Here is a 17,368-nt window from a genome sequence, read left to right on the forward strand (position 1 = left end):
GAGCAATGGGAGACCGGAAGCCAATGCAGGTTGGCAAGCTCAGGGTTGATTGATAAGTACGACTTTATGTAAGATACGATGAAGACAGCAGAGCTTTGGGCGAGCTAATAACATGAAGGTGGGGGATAGGAGGATGGTCAGGAGAGTATTGCAATATTTGCATCTGGAGGTGGCAAAGGCATGGATGAGGTTTTCAGCAACAGATTTGCTAATGCAGCGGTGGAAATAAGCAATGTTATGGTGGTAGAAGTAGGCAGTTTTAGTGACAGAAAGGATGTGGGGTCAGAATCTCAGCTTGGAGTCAAATAGTATGCCAAGGTTGCAGACAGTTAACTTAAACTTGAGATCACAGCCAAGGAAGGGTGTGGGGCAAGAGTACGAAGTATGAAGATAATGCCATTGGTATTCCCAACATTTAACTGGAGGAAACTGCAGCTCATCCAAGAATGAATGTTGGACAAGTAATCTGACAACACAAAGGCAGTACGGGGATCGAAAGAGTTGGTAGAGAGGTTATTTTCCTTTAGGTAGGTGACAAGGTTGAAGCATTTGCATCCAGCTTCAGCTACAAGTGCCGAGTGGGCGATCCATCTCTGCCGCCTCCTAAGGTCTCCTGCATCACAGATGCCAGCCTTCAGTCAAATCGATTCATTCCATGTGATCTCAAGCAACAGCTGAAGGCACTGGATATTGCAAATGCTGTGGGCTCTGACAACATTCCGGCAATAGTACTGAAGACTTGTGCTCCAAAACTAATCATGCCCCTACCAAGCTGTTCCAGTACAGCGACAACACTGGCATCTACCCAGCAATGTGGAAAATTTCCCAGGTATGTCCTACTTTTTGTGTGCAGGACAAGTCCAACCTGGCCAATTACCGCCCCATCAGTCTATTCTCGTTCATCAGCAAAGTGATGGAAGGTGTCGTCAACAGTGATATCAAGTGGCACTTACTCAGCAATAACCTGCTCAGTGACGCTAAGTTTGGGTTCCGCCAGGGCCACTCAACTTCGGACCTCATTACAGCCTTGGTCCAAACATGGACAAAAGAGCTGAGCTCCAGAGGTGAGGTGAGAGTGACTGCCCTTGAAATCAAGGCAGCATTTGACCGAGTGTGGCATCAAGGAGCCCGAGCAAAACTGCAATCAATGGGAATCGGGGAAAACTCTCAGCTGGTTGGAGTCATAACTAGCACAAAAGGAAGATGGTTGCTGTCATCCCAGGACATCACTGCAGGAGTTCCTGAGGGTAGTGTCCTAGGCCCAACCATCTTCAGCTGCTTCATCAATGACCTTCCCTCCATCATAAGGTCAGAAGTGGGGACGTTTGCTGTTGATTGCACAATGTTCAGTACCATTCGTGACTCCTCAGATACTGAGGCAGTCCATGTCCATATACAGCAAGACCTGGACAACAGTCAATTTTTTTTTCTACAATTGACGGAGTTTGCAATGGAAGTTTTGTTAACACAAGGCAAAACTTTATAAATGTTTCAGGCGTCAAGATTGGCAGCTTTGGTTGCCCACAGTAGTGGCTCTTTGGCACTCGTACCACATAAATAATACTAAGCCGTACAAAATTCTTACCAACAGTAAGGTTTGCCAGCTGTGGAGGCAGGTCTGTTGTCACTAGTCGGTGTCTCAGAATTTGATTGAGCTGATGAAGTGTGGATTGTTTCTCACTTTTCGTTATTGGATTTGGAGGAATGATTTTATCCTATTGTCAATATGAGCAATACAAATTTCAGAAATGTTTATCATAATTTAATTAGAAGCCACATTCTAGCATTTACAACTTAAGCTTCAATATAAACACTAAAAATCAGGTGTATATGCAAATATTAATGCCCACACAATTGTAACCATTTTAAATAAAGTAGGCTGAATTTTCCCAGTTCTTTGGAGACTGACTGGGAGTTGGGAGGGCTGGCAACATTGCAGAGGAAGGTATCGGGAGAGCAGCCTGATATCTTCCCACTGCCATGGCATATTGCCAACAAGGGAACCTTAGCGGCGGAGCATAATTAAGGGCCACTTCCTATCCCCATGGGCATTTTGCCTGTGTTGGGAGGGCCTGCCACTGTGTGGGGAGACCGCCAGGTAAACCCTGGTGGCCTCCGAGCGGGTTACTTGGGGAGGGGGGGGGGGGGGGTGGGGGGGTGGGGCGGAGGGGGAGGCAGAAGGCTCCTTGATGAGTGTTCCATGGCCCATTGTGGGGGGACCCCCCCCCAGCAGCAATGGCCTCCCACATGCCTCCGTCATCACCGCCACTAGAATTACCCAATAACTCCCAACCTCCAATCGCCGGGGCCTGCCTGGCTCACCCCAGATTCCTCAGGAAAAACTTACATGTTTTTGAGGGCACCTCACCGTTGAGCCTCCCTCATGCTGCAGCCTCAGCAGAGGCCACCACTAACGGTGGCACTACGAAGGCTGCTGATCTGCCAGCCCTCTGATTGGGCCGGCAGCTCTGGCGTGGGGAGTGCCTTCCTCAATTGGACGGCAGCCCTGACAGTGGGCTGTTAATTGGTCGCCACTGGCAAATTGCTGCCCCAGGGTCCTGACACCAGCTGCAGCAGGGTCGGCTCCTGTGTTCAGCCCTAGCAGCGGCACTTCATCCTGTCTGACAAAATTCAGCCCAGTAAGTTTACAGAAACTGTTGTTTCTCTGCATGCATCCATGTGAAATAACTATACATTGATAGTCAACATATGCATTACCCATTAACTATACTGAATAGGTTAGTCCTGCAGAGGGATTGATTTTTTTTTTTAAACTGGGCATCTCCCAAGATCATAGAATTTTATTGCACAGTGCCTTCCACTTTGGCCCATTCCTCTGTCCTGTTCTCCTATGTACTTAAATTTATTTTCTTTTTCAACTATTTACTCACTCCCCTGTTATAAACTATTACAGATTCTGTTTTCACCAGTGTTTCTGATTGGGCATATCATGTCCAAAAAATTGCAGAGAAAAGAAAATTCCTAACCTCACCCTTCATTCTTTTGGTGCTGATTTTAATTTGTGCCCTCTGTTACAAACTCACTGACCAGTGGAAACAGTCTCTCCCTTTTCACTCTATTATAATCCTTCATTATTCTGAAGTCAAGCCAATACACACAGCCTAGTTAAGAACATCCTTAACCGGTATAAGCTCCTATTAGCTAGAAAAAAAAATAAAACAATCAAGTTGGCTAATTAATAGAAAATCAGAAGTCAAAATAAAACAAGTTACAACACAAAGAACTCCACTATAATAAATAAAACACAATCCTGTTCTTATGAACTTAGTCCAATGGCTCACCCGAATACAAGTGGGCAGGCGAGGGTACGACCCGGTAGTTAAAACATCAATAGCAAATGGAATTGCAAAGCTTGGTAGGCGTGCATGAACCAAAGCATCTCTTGCCAATGATGCCATTCGATCAGCAGTGTCCACAAAGATGAATGCCTGCTGATCCAAGAAATTTGATATCATCTACATGTAAAAAAAAAAGAAAAAGAATTAATGATGTGCACAGTGCAATGAAACTGAACAACATTATGACTATCAACAAAACTGAAATAAGGAGCTGCTCTCAAGGTTGGTGCCTTTGAACCCAGTGGTGTCTAAAGTCACTCAGAGGCACAATTAATTGGGCTTACTGCATTAGGCTATAGCAAGGAATTTAAATAGTATGAAACATGAATTCTTTTGATAACCAAATGAGTTGCCCAATCTAAACTTGATATGAAGGGTGAAAGAGTCACCAAGGTGCTGTCCACTTTCAAGTGTTTGTATTGCCAGTTAACACTGATGATTTGGTTCTCAGAAGATAGGGATAAAAGACATGTTCTGCCACCTCATTTTACATTGTGACTAAAACCAAGGCATCACTTGTTATTTGATAACTTCAGGGATATCAGGTACTACACAAAAATAATTATTGAATGAGGCAGTGTCCCAGTGAGGTTTTCCCCCTTCACACCCCCACTCCCACTTTAGATGACAACTAATTTGGATAGCGAAAGCCTCTAAGTCTCACAATGTTCAAATGTTTTTTGCTGTAGACTAAACATGTAAATCCAATTAACAGTGGTTTATAGAATATTGTTTATTTTACCAAAATTCTTTTCAGAGCAGACAATAACCTGGAATAAAGCCATCAACCAAAAACTGACAGAAACTTGCATCTGGAACTAAATCACACGATAAGCAATTATTTCCCAAAGGAGCAAAATTAATTGGAGACCCAGTAACCCACAATTCTCTTACACATTTCCTTCTAGCTGGTTATAGAGTACTAGTGGAGGATAAGATAAAAGGGCCCAAACTGTCTTCTCAATCAGGGGGAAAAAATGCTAGGCTTCTATTCATGTAGTATCTTATTAGAAGTGCTGTAAATTTACATGGATTAATGACTTTTGATGTACTGTCATTGTTATGTAATCAAATGTCACCGCTAATCTGAGCACAGCAAGATTCCACAACAGCAATGAATTAAATGATCAATGAGTCTGTTAGCTGCAATACTTGCTGAAGGACAAATGTTTGCCAAGGTAATCAGGCAGAATCAACATGGTTTTGTGAAAGGGAAATCATGTTTCACCAATTTATTGGAGTTCTTTGAGGGAGTTACATGTTTAGTTTAGTTTAGAGATACAGCACTGAAACAGGCCCTTCGGCCCACCGAGTCTGTGCCGACCATCAACCACCCATTTATACTAATCCTACACTAATCCCATATTCCTACCACATCCCCACCTGTCCCTACATTTCCCTACCACCTACCTATACTAGGGACAATTTATAACGGCCAATTTACCTACCAACCTGCAAGTCTTTTGGCTTGTGGGAGGAAACCGGAGCACCCGGTGAAAACCCACGCAGACACAGGGAGAACTTGCAAACTCCACACAGGCAGTACCCGGAATTGAACCCGGGTCGCTGGAGCTGTGAGGCTGCGGTGCTAACCACTGCGCCGCCCCTAGTGCTGTGGATAAAGGGGAACCGGTGGATGTATTGTACTTAGATTTCCAGAAGGCATTTGATAAAGTGCCATGTCAAAGGTTATTGCAGAAAATAAAAGCTCATGGTGTAGGGGGTAACATATTGGCATGGATAGAAGATTGGCTAGCTAACAGGAAACAGAGAGTAGGCATAAATGGGTCATTTTCTGGTTGGCAAGATGTAATGAGTGGTGTGCCACAGGGATCTGTGTTGGGGTCTCAACTTCTTACAATTTACATAAATGTCTTGGATGAAGGGACCGAAGCTATGGTTGCTAAATTTGCTGATGACACAAAGATAAGTAGGAAAGTAAATTCAAGGGCGGCACAGTGGCGCAGTGGTTAGCACCGCAGCCTCACAGCTCCAGCAATTCTGGGTACTGCCTGTGCGGAGTTTGCAAGTTCTCCCTGTGACCATGTGGGTTTTTGCCAGGTGCTCCGGTTTCCTCCCACAGCCAAAGACTTGCAGGTTGATAGGTAAATTGGCCATTATAAATTGCCCCTAGTATAGGTAGGCGGTGTGGGGATGTGGTAGGAATATGGGATTAATGTAGGATTAGTATAAATGGGTGGTTGGTGGTCGGCACAGACTCGGAGGGCCGAAGGGCCTGTTTCAGTGCTGTATCTCTACATAAATAAATAAATAAGAAACATGGTGAACTCCCTGTTTTTCTTCAAAGTGAAATGTGATCTTAAATATCAGTTTAATGTTTCAACTGAAAGACAGCACCCTGAACAACACATGACTTTCTCAACACCGGATTATGTGCTCAAGTCCTGAAGTGGTGCTCGAAGCCACAACCTGACTCAGATGAAGACTGCTACCAGCTGAGCAAGCTTACGCAGACCAACTGCATCCTGCTGCAATGGTTCAGACAGTTCTTTGGGACCACTCAGAGATCAGCAATGCCCACTTGGTTGTTAGTAAAGACCAAATTCCAATGGATGTTAAACTTGTGGCATACAAAAATTATGTTCAACCATTTTGACAGATTCAAACTCCTATGCTCACAACAAAAATTCCCCATTCATCGATGTGCTACTCGATCCAGGACCAAGTTATCAGGTGAACTGAAAACAAAAATAGTAAATTACTGCAGGAGGGAGGCCTCCAGCCTCAATCAACCTGTCACTAACCGCCTTGAGCTCTTGTTATCAGGGAAGTTATTCCCTGATGTCCTGGCCAATATTTAGCACTTAATCAGCATCACTAAAGCAGATTATCTGGTCATTGTCACATTGTTGTTTGTGGATGCTTGTTGTACGCAAATCAGCTGCTACATTCCATACATTACAACAGTGACTACAATTCAAAACTACCTCATTGGCTTTGGGACATCCTGAGGTTTCAAAAGACAGTATATAAATATAAGGTTGGTGACAAATGACAAGCTGTCCCATGTAGGTCCTTCTGAAATGCCGTAGTCTCAAATTAAATGCAAGCTCTGATGCTCACTGTCACACTTGAAAAGCCAACTTGGTAAGCCACGTTGGTTACATTTAACGTTATCTTAATGCAAACTTAGGAGTCCTTACGTCTGGGCTGTTAATTTGTGCCCAAGCTCTCTTTTCGGGGAGAGTATGCTCTTCATATTGCCCAAACAAAAACTCATCAGTGTGGATCTCTCAGTAGCTGCATTTGGAGATGGTAACAAGACACCCAGTGAATGAAAACACACTGGGTAACTCCAAGCAAAAGAAAATAACTATCACAAAAAAATCTAATACTCCACATCTGGGGAGAAGGCAAGGGAATGGAACTGAGGGAATTACTCTCTCAGAGAGCCAGTACGGACACAATGGGCTGAATGGCTTTCTTCTGCATTGTAACGATTCTGCGATCTGGGTAAACTAGTAATAGGTCACTGGATCATAGCACTCTTACCGCACATTTCTCCACCTTTCCAGCATTACTTGCCCATTTTACCAATGCTAGCAGACGAACAAAGAGTTGACGTGTTCGACTAGCAAACTGAACAATTTCAATTTTCCTGTGGAAGGAAGCAAACATGCTAGTAATTTTTCAAATTTCATCACTTTCAAAAATGAAGTGTGCTTTCATACAAAGTAGAAAATTAACTTGCCTTATCCCTTTCTGAATTTTCGCACCAACTGTTCATTATATTTAAAAGTACATTAAATTTCAGCATTAAAGACAGTTAAGTAACTTGCGACCATTCATCATGCAATGTTAAACTCCAAAAAGCTTGTTATAGAAAGATAAGGCTGCAGGCTATATTTACTCAGTTTCACATTTACTGTGCAGAGTAAAAGGATTACAAACATGTAGCTCCTCACACAAATCCCCCTCCTAGTCCCAGTGAGTGTCTGCTTTTAAGTGCTCAACTAAAACCCCAATTAACTCCCTTAACCTGCATATAATCACACAATTAACTTGCAATACGTGTCAAAAGGCAATCAACAGTGACCCTGGTAGTTATTCCTCTTGTGGGGAATTGTGTAGCCACCACTCTGCCTCCCCACATAAACATGCAAGATTAGCATCTTATCATTCTGCAACACTGATGATCCAAAGCAGTTGAACAATACACCAGCCTTGAGCTAACTATTCCAACATGCTTAATCTTGTAAACTGTATTTCTGAGCAAATATATGAGATATGGTTACAGTTGTTTAGTGCTTGTGGTACTGCACTAGCAACTCAGAGTCCAGAGTTCATATCCCACCATGGCAAATCATGAAGTTGAATACAATGAAGTTGGTAAGTTGTGGGCTCACATCTGGAAGTGACCATGGAAGCCAGTGGATTCTAAACCTAACAGGCTTATATTTGTCTTACCACCCTACATGGTCTGTCTTACCTGCAACTCCGGTCCCGTACTACTTGGTTGACTCAACAACCTCAGTACAACAAATACCAGCTTGCCAGAAGGCTCCACATCGCAAGGACAGATAAAAAAAAACCTTAAGTTCTGTCTAGAGAATCTTACTCAAAAAAAGAGTGAAGCAGTTGTCTTTTGCAGAACAGGAACACACATACTGATCAGAGGGAAACATTTGACAAAGGGATTAATAAGAAGTGCATATAGGTGGATGACAAAGCAAATGTGTATGCTATTTTCAGCAGTTATTGTGGGCCGTTCAGCAATGGCATCAATCCATGTGGAGAATTTAAATATGTGGAGTCAAGGTCTGAATCCAAATAGACAACAGGGTGGCATGAGAACAGGCACTGAATTACTCCAGCAAGTCCAGGAAGGGATGTTTTCAGAACATGTTGCATTTGAGGTCCAACTTAATTATTTGGGAATGATGCCAAAAAGCGATATATCGCTGTAATTTTAGCATACATAATTCAGCTAATATCCTAATGCATCAGGACAATGTTTCTGTCACTAGAGACTTGCAGTAAGCTGCACAGTCAAAAAAGCACAACCTAAATGGTCAAAAGTAGACATCTCATTTAAATTCACTCCATGGGTCCTGTGGATGTTTCACCATATTATTCACCAATTATTTTCCAATTTCTCCTGAAGGCATCATTCCTTGATGGGATACAGGTCCATGGGTGCCAGAACTCTCCAATACTTCACCCAAATACTCAACATCATTGATCATGTTCAAACCTCAACAGTCAATACTGGCAGGCAATTTGAGTAAGTGGAGGAGAAAATCACACCCAAGCCAATTCCTGCCCTAACCCAACATCCACACCTGCCTTTGCAACAAAGGTGCAAACAGGAGCAGGAACCCCGATTTTCTCCTCGCTAACTCAGGAATGGTAAAGCCAATTATAGCTCTTCTACCGCCAACCCTGCTGAGATCAGTTAACTCAGCACGACCACCAATTAATCTGGGAGCATCTTGGTCTGGAATGGCTTAACAATCCACTGACTACACTCACTCACTGAGCCACTGGGGAGTCATTGTGTAGTGTTCTTGGAACAACAGTATGATGCCCTGGACCTGAAAACAATTAAATGCTAAATTCCTCCTATCCAGTGGCTTATGCCCTATATCACGACAATATTTTTGTTATTTGCAAGCAAATTATGAGTTCAATTAATAAACATGATTGGCAACAAGAACATTTAAACTAATGTAGAATCTGTAGATACTTACTCAGATAATCTTTTAGAACTGTATATTGTCTCAATTTTTTAAAATAAAGCAGCCTTTTTTTTTAAAGATACTAAATACATGAAAAAAAGCAAGCTGAAAGCAGTCACTTACCGTTCCATGTCAGTCTTTCGAGGCAACCTAAAAAAAAAACTCAAGTTACTTACTGATGCAAATGAATGCTCTGCAAATGTTTTACTCACAACTATATACTTTAGCTACACAGTCCATTCATCACAGTTCCAAACTACATTTATCTATTACTCCTAGTGATATAAAACATCTGAGAACTTTTTCATGGTAAAAAGGCAGTAACCAAACACAAAAGTGAAGATATAGGTTTTTGAGAAGCTTTCCAAAGACTAAGTGATTTTGAAAGAGAGCTCCAGAGGACAGGGCACAATGGCCGAATCATGTTTAGACCTCTCTCATCCAAACGTTTCCCAGAAATGTTTATAATTTCTATTGTCTGCAATTGTGAAACCCCCAACTGAGTGATAAACAATCACTTCTTGTATCAAAGATCTATTAATTGCAACAAAGTCACAGACAGACAGAAAGTCATGAATGGAATTTTATTTTGTGATGGAAGACTTTGTTAGCAAAGAACCATGTTGCAACAATATCATATTCATGCCACCAGAAGCTCATCAGTGAAATATATAAAAGATGAGCTCTCTCTAGTGAAAAATGCACATAGTACAATGTTAAATATATTAAACAATTTTAATAAAAACAGAGTGTGCTGGAAATACTCAGCAGGTCTGGCAGCATCTGTGGAGAGAGAAACAGAGTTAACTTTTCAGGCCTGTGACCTTTCATCAGAACGCTTTTTCTCTCCCCACAGATGCTGCCAGACCTGCTGAGTATTTCCGGCACTTACTGTTTTTATTTCAGATTTCCAGCATCCTCAGTATTTTGCTTTTATTCAACAACTTTAAGCTTGTTTTGTTTTTTGTCTGGAAGAGATAAGCTTGTTTTGTATAGATCCCAGATCCGAGACCAAGCAAATTGCTAATGTGATATACCCAAGATGAATAAAAACCTTCACATTTGATATTCCAGTCAATATAACACATTAAAAAGGTTTCCCTTTTTAAAATAAAACAAACTTTTAATTCAGGTCTAACTAGGTTTCAGACTGTCCAAATAAGCGCAAGATCAGTCAGTTGTAAATACAAAAGCAATTGAAAAATAGTCATATGTCAAATATTTGAATACTTCATAACTCACCCATGTCTGATAATCCTGTACTAATTCATAGGTTTTCAAATTGTAATAAGTATTGGCATAAAGCCACATTTTATCTTCAGTAGAAAAGTTCTCTGAAAAAGATACCTTGCCCATTCTACTTTTATTTAATGCAAGTCACGTTATTAATAACCCTCAAGGGTTTAATAGCAGTCAGATGCTTAAAATGACAATATCAAGTACAAGCTTATTCTGTTTTAAATATAATTTTATGACTGACATTCATTAAAGATATTGTAACTATAAATACAACATTTTATAGGATGAAACAGAGCAAACAGGTCTTATTTATTTTGGAATATATATTCAGCTAATATATACTTTCATTGAATTGCTAAGGTTTATAAATGTTCCATTTTTCCCAAATCTGTTTCTGATTTGCAGAACAGTAAACTCACCAGAATTAGCATGGTTGAAATTGCTGATTCAGTTAATCATTTCATTACCAATTCAGAATAATGGCAGATACTTTATTATGTACCGACTTCATTAGAAGTTTAAAGGCCTGTTACAGAAGGCTACTGATATTACTACCATAATAAAATAACAATTTTAAGTCAATTATATGGCCAATTATTCACAATATAAGGTGAAAATGTATTTTAAATGTGAATCCTTTACACCAGTCCTTGATGTGCTGTGCATGCAGGATTTTGCAGAATGTTGTACTGCTACATCATACTTTAATCAACCTCAGCAATTAACACTGATTAATTATTCCATTCACTGCTCTGTCACAATTACTGGATAATTTTTTGGAACAAATTTAGGTATAAACACATGATAGCCAAGGTCTAGCTCCGTTGGGCTGGCTATGTTGTTAGCATAGATGGACTGACTAGATTGCTCCATGGAGAGCCCCTTGGACGCAATGGGCCAAATGGGCTCCTTCTATGCCATAAATGACTATGACTCACAGTTGACGAAGCAGGTGTTTTATAGAAAACTGATGGATAGCAAAAGAAAGCAGAGTCAACAGCAAAGATACCATAAGGACACACTGAAGAGTCACTTGAACATATGAATTAGGAGCAAGAGTAGGCCACTCGGCCCCTCAAGCCTGCTCCACCATTCAACAAGATTATGGCTGATTTGACTGTAACCTCAACTTCACATTGCCGCTTACCCCGATAACCTTTCACCCCTTGCTTATCAAGAATCTATCTACCTCTGCCTTAAAAATATCCAAAGACTCACAACCCTCAGAGAAAAGAATTTCTCCTCCTCTTTGTCTTATATGGGCGACGCCTTATTTTTAAACAGTGACCCCTAGTTCTAGATTCTCCCACAAAGAGAAACATCCTTTCCAAATCCACCCTGTCAAGACCCCTCAGGATCTCATATGTTTCAATCAAGTCGCCTCTTATTCTGCTAAACTCCAGCGAATACAAGCCTAGCCTGTCCAACCTTTTCTCATCAGACAATCCACTCATTCCAGGTATTAGTCTAGTAAACCTTCTCTGAACTGCTTTCAATGCATTTACATCCTTCCTTAAATAAGGAGACCAATACTGTACACAGATGTGATCTCACCAATGTCCTGTATAACTGTAACACAACCTCCCTACTTTTGTATTCAATTCGCCTCGCAAAAACAATAACATTCTGTTAGTTTTCCTAATTACTTGCTGTACCTGCATACTAACCCTTTGCTATTCATGCACGAGGACACCCAGATCCCTCTGCATCCTCTCACCATTTAGATGATATGCTTTTTTATTCTTCCTGCTAAAATGGCCAATTTCACATTTTTCCCACATTATACTCCATTTGCTAGATCTTTGCCCAATCACTTAACCTATCTAGATCCCTGTGCAGCCTCCTTCTGTCCTCTTCAGAAATTACTTTCCTACATATCTTTGTGTCACTCCTAAAGTGTGGTGCCCAGAATTGGACACAATGCTCCAGCTGCGGCCGAACCAGTGTTTTATAAATAGCGCCCTACTAAATTCACGGCCGTGAAAAATGTGTCATGGATTGTGAAATCTTGGGTCCTCTGTGAAATTGACTACTTTGCAAACTTCACACATTTTACTAATTGACACAAGGCTGAACCCGCTGATTGGTAGATGAGGGAGGGCTTCCGGTGCAGTCTCAAGTGTTAGCAGACAAGCTAGCATGCCAGAATGAGCAAATCAAAAACAGCCACAACCATTACTGCAGCACATCAACTGAAGGAATTTGGAAGCCAAATTCTGCATTCCGATGGGGGCATACTGTTTTGTACATGCTGCAATGTTTTGTTGGATCACATACTGCAGGCAACGGTTCAGCACCACTTACAGTCCGAAAGCCATCGCAGCAGAAAGAGAGCATCCGACACCACACTGCGGGAAAATGAACACACTAAAAAGCAAGGAATGATTTCATCTCTTTTTAAGAAGTCAACGGAGAGCTCAGAAAATCGTCAGTTGGTTACAATGGAACTTGTGGATACTTCTGCAAGTGCCAACATAACATTGGAAAAACTTGATCACCTAAGTGAGTATCTTGTGGGTATTCATTCAACATAATGTGCAAAATGGTGGTTGTGTGCCAAGTATAGATAAATGACAGGACTACCTACCGAAGGTTTTTGCAACGCATTGAGATGAACTCTATGGACTGCAAAATCCCCCACCTGGCAAGGCTAGCACAGCTCTATCTGACAATTAGAGTCATAGAGTTGTACAGCACAGAAACAGGCCCTTCGGCCCATCGTGTCTGTGCCGGCCATCAAGCACCTAACTATTCTAGTCCCATTTTCCAGCACTTGGCCCATAGCCTTGTATGCTATGGTGTTTCAAGTGCTCATCTAAATACTTCTTAAATGTTGTGAGGGTTCCTGCCTCTACCACCCCTTCAGGCAGCATATTCCAGATTCCAACCACCCTCTGGATGAAAATTTTTTTCCTCAAATCCCCTCTAAACCTCCTGCCCCTTACCTTAAATTTATGCCCCCTGGTTATTGACACTTCTGCTAAGGGAAAAAGTCTCTTCCTATCTAACCTATCAATGCCCCTCATAATTTTGTATACCTCAATCATGGTCCCCCCTCAACCTTCTCTGTTCTAAGGAAAACAACCCTAGCCTTTTCGGTCTCTCTCCATAGCTGAAATGCTCCAGCCCAGGCAACATCCTGGTGAATCTCCTCTGCACCCTCTCCAGTGCAATCACATCCTTCCTACAGTGTGGTGACCAGAACTGTACACAGTACTCCAGCTGTGGCCTAACTAGCATTTTATACAGCTCCAACATAACCTCCCTGCTCTTATATTCTATGCCTCGGCTAATAAAGGCAAGTATCCCATATGCCTTCCTAACCACCTTATCTACCTGTGCTGCTGCCTTCAGTGATCTATGGACAAGTACACCAAGGTCCCTCTGACCTTCTGCACTTCCTAGGGTCCTACCATCTATTGTATATTCCCTTGCCTTGTTAGTCCTCCCAAAATGCATCACCTCACACTTCTCAGGATTAAATTCCATTTGCCACTGCTCCGCCACTAATTTTCGTGTCATCTGCGAACTTACTCATCATACTTCCTATATTCACGTCTAAATCATTAATGTACACTACAAACAGCAAGGGTCCCAGCACCGATCCCTGTGGTACACCACTGGTCACAGGCTTCCACTCGCAAAAACAACCCTCGACCATTACCCTCTGTTTCCTGCCACTAAGCCAAGTTTGGATCCAATTTGCCAAATTGCCCTGGATCCCATGGGCTCTTATCTTCTTAACCAATCTCCCATGCGGGACCTTATCAAAAGACAGAATGAAGTCCATGTAGACTACATCAACTGCTTTATCCTCATCTACACATCTAGTCACCTCCTCGAAAAATTCAATCAAGTTAGTTAGACATGATCTCCCCCTGGCAAAGCCGTGCTGACTATCCCTGATTATTCCCTGCCTATCCAAGTGGAGATTAATCCTGTCCCTCAGAATTTTTTCCAATTGTTTCCCAACCACTGATGTTAGACTCACCGGCCTGTAATTACTTGGTCTATCCCTGCTATCCTTCTTGAATAATGGTACCACATTCGCTGTCCTCCAGTCCTCTGGCACCTCTCCCGTGGCCAGAGAGGATCTGAAAATTTGTGTTAGAGCCCCTGCTTTCACCTGCCTTGCCTCACATAACAGCCTGGGATACACCTCATCTGGGCCCGGGGATTTATCCACTTTTAAGCCCGCTAAAACATCTAATACTTCCATGTTAATATGTTCAAGTATATCACAATCCCCCTCCCTGATCTCTACACCTACATCGTCGTTCTCCACAGTGAAAACAGATGAAAAGTAATCATTTAAAACCTCACCTATGTCCTCCGGCTCCACACACAGATTGCCACTTTGGTCCCTAATGGGCCCTACCCTTTCCCTGGTTATCCTCTTGCCCTTAATATACTTATAAAATGCCATAGGATTTTCCTTTATCTTGCCTGCCAGTGTTTTAAGTTCCTTCCTACACTTTCTATACTCCTCTATTGCCTCCGTTTTCAGCACTCCGAATCTGCCATAAGCCTCCTTTTTTTTCCTGTTCCAATACTCTATTCCAGCAAACTCTGTGGACGCAGAGAGAGCTGTGTTTAAACACGGACAGGCGTTCACAGCTCTGAGACAGGGAATGAAGAAAGAGACAGTTGCAGGTTGCTCATTGCTCACATTCAACCAATGACTCTAGTGAGTAAAGAATGTGACCTGTTTATAGTCAGCTTTTTATAATAGTTTGACCAAACAATAAGTGCCAATTGAAACCAGAAACCTTTGCCTTTTTTGTTTTAAATAGATCATTTTCATGATTTGTTGCGACACCATGAAATTTACAATTTAAATATGTGAAATCATGGAATTTGCGATTCTTAAAATGCTGTGATTGCGAAATTTGTAAGATTTGACTGTGATTTTGGTAGGGCCCTATTTATAAAGGTTCTAAAATAACTCTCATGCTTTTGTACTCTTATGCCTCTATTTATAAAACTGATACAGCGCAAAAATGATCAGTGTCCAGAATGGGAACATTTCTGCAAAAATCATAGCCTGCAAATATAACAAAAAGATTGGGGTTCCCCCAATTTGCTCCGCCATTAGTAAAGAAGGAAGATCTCGGGTTCAGGCACAGCCTCTATTGAAATAACTAATTTCAGCCAAATAAACACCACTGGATTAAGAGTAGAAAACTCCTAGGTATTTTCCTGTATGTATTGCTGCCAGGTGAGTGTGTGACTAAGTTTAGCTGTATTCCCCTGCTGTCAAATAGCAAGCTAAAACTCACTGTTAAAACTCCCACATGAATATCCACTTTGGGAAGGTACTGGCAAGCAACTAGCCTACATGGAATCATATCCGAGCAAGGAGATGATGAAAGGCAAGGGAAACAAACCACTTTTGGAAATCCAGAGTCAAATTTCACTCTCCAATTCCCATTATCTTAAGAACTAAGTCATGTTTTAAATAACCAATTGTAACCGTATTGTTTAGTGCAAAGATACTGCTGAATTTCAAAAGCTTACAACTTGGAAATATTACAGTCGGAGTATCTAACTGCAGCAAACTAGTTGAGGCTAAAAGAGATGCTGAACAATGCTGTTGGGTACCAGATATAAAGAATCCAGAGTATCCGCAAGTGAGTATAAAAGGCATCATTACACTAAAAAGATAACTTAAAATACTCATTAAAACAAGCGTTTAAGAAGTGGGCAGGGAAGGCGAGTGCAAGCAGATGGAGGGCGGTAAACTCATTCAGGGCGCTGGATTTCCTCAGGTTACTATTCCTACTTACAGATCGGCTAGCACCGTAATCTCATGGTAGGTCCTCTGCAGCAAGAAGTCGATCAACATGCTGAGGCGGACGCCAGGGCTCGCAGCCACGGCTGCTGGGGCAGAGGTCGGGCCGCCCGCAGACACCAGCTGCGAACTCTCCACCTGAACTGGGGCCATTTTTCGGCTCGTTGTACAAATCCCACCGTCAGAGCCGGTAAACTTCGTCTGTTCACCGGTCGTTAGCGGAAAGGCTGTTCTCGCTCCATTGCCACAGGTCGCGATGATCTTTTTCCCCCGCCCAGCGGTTTGATTCCAATAATTGTTGTTTTGCACTCGTTGAACAGACGCTGTTACAATTGAACAGCGCCCGCCATATTGTTAGGGACCGGGAAATAAATGCAAGCGGTGACCCGGAAGGAAACTCTAGGGAGCAGCCAGTAAATAGAAGAGTTGCTACTGAGCTTCCTTCGGCATCTCTCAAACTGATATTTTGGGGTTAGCTTTAAAAGTAGGTCTTTATGTGAACAAAAAATGATTTTTCAAAAATATCATGTAAAATCACATAACGAGATTTATTGCTAACACAAGTGTGTAAGTAACTTTCAGACAGTTAAATATACGTTTTTTAAAATTGGTAGGCTTCCTCTTTATATGTTTTTCTTTCACCTTTTCCAGGTGAGTACAAATAACAGCTGTGCTGTAAACCTCTGCCGGATAAACACTGTCTCCTCAAAATACCCACCCTAGACTTCTCACTCCTTGCAAACTACCAGCCCGTCTGCAAATTTTCTCTCCAAAGTCCATTAACGTGTTGTTGCCTCCCAAAACCCATGTTTGAACCTCTCCGATTAGGTTTCTGCCCTTGGCACAACACTGAATCTGCCCTTATCAAAATCACAAGTGATATTCTGTATGACTGTGGTGCACAATTCTTTCTCAAGTACTCTGCAGCCTTTCACAGAGTTGACCACACTATCTTGCTCAAACGCCTCTCCTCCTTTGTCCAGCTCAGCGAAAGTGTCCTCGCCTAGTTCCATTCTTAACTGTCCAGTTGTAATCAGAGAATCTCCTGCAATGGCTTATTACTGCCACACAGTTATCTCTGAAGTCCCTCAAGGATTTATTCTTGGCCCCCTCCTATTTCTCATCTATATGCTACCTCTTGGCAACAGAATGCAAAAACATGTCAGATTCTACATGTGCGCTGACAACACCCAACTCTACTTCATCACGACCTCTCTCGACCCCTTTACTGCCTCTGATTTGCCATGCTGCTTGTCAAACATCCAGTATTGGATGAGCAG

General features: G+C 42.0%; 1 protein-coding gene across 2 annotated transcripts in view; it reads right to left on the reverse strand.

The window, feature by feature from the left end:
• med14 (mediator complex subunit 14) overlaps positions 1-16,441 on the reverse strand; it is an 85,422-nt gene extending 68,981 nt beyond the window's left edge. For both annotated transcript variants that reach the window (XM_068040657.1, XM_068040655.1), the window contains exons 1-5: positions 16,084-16,441; positions 9,182-9,208; positions 6,873-6,978; positions 3,303-3,476; positions 1,586-1,715 (exon numbers count right to left, since the gene is read on the reverse strand). In XM_068040657.1, the coding sequence (XP_067896758.1) occupies positions 1,586-1,715; positions 3,303-3,476; positions 6,873-6,978; positions 9,182-9,208; positions 16,084-16,241 (595 nt within the window). In that variant the 5' untranslated portion in view covers positions 16,242-16,441. The remainder of the gene's footprint in view (positions 1-1,585; positions 1,716-3,302; positions 3,477-6,872; positions 6,979-9,181; positions 9,209-16,083) is intronic.
• Between the last annotated feature and the right edge of the window lie 927 nt (positions 16,442-17,368).

The sequence above is a fragment of the Heterodontus francisci genome, chromosome 10 (genome assembly GCF_036365525.1).
Source record: "Heterodontus francisci isolate sHetFra1 chromosome 10, sHetFra1.hap1, whole genome shotgun sequence".
NCBI classification, from domain to species: domain Eukaryota; kingdom Metazoa; phylum Chordata; class Chondrichthyes; order Heterodontiformes; family Heterodontidae; genus Heterodontus; species Heterodontus francisci.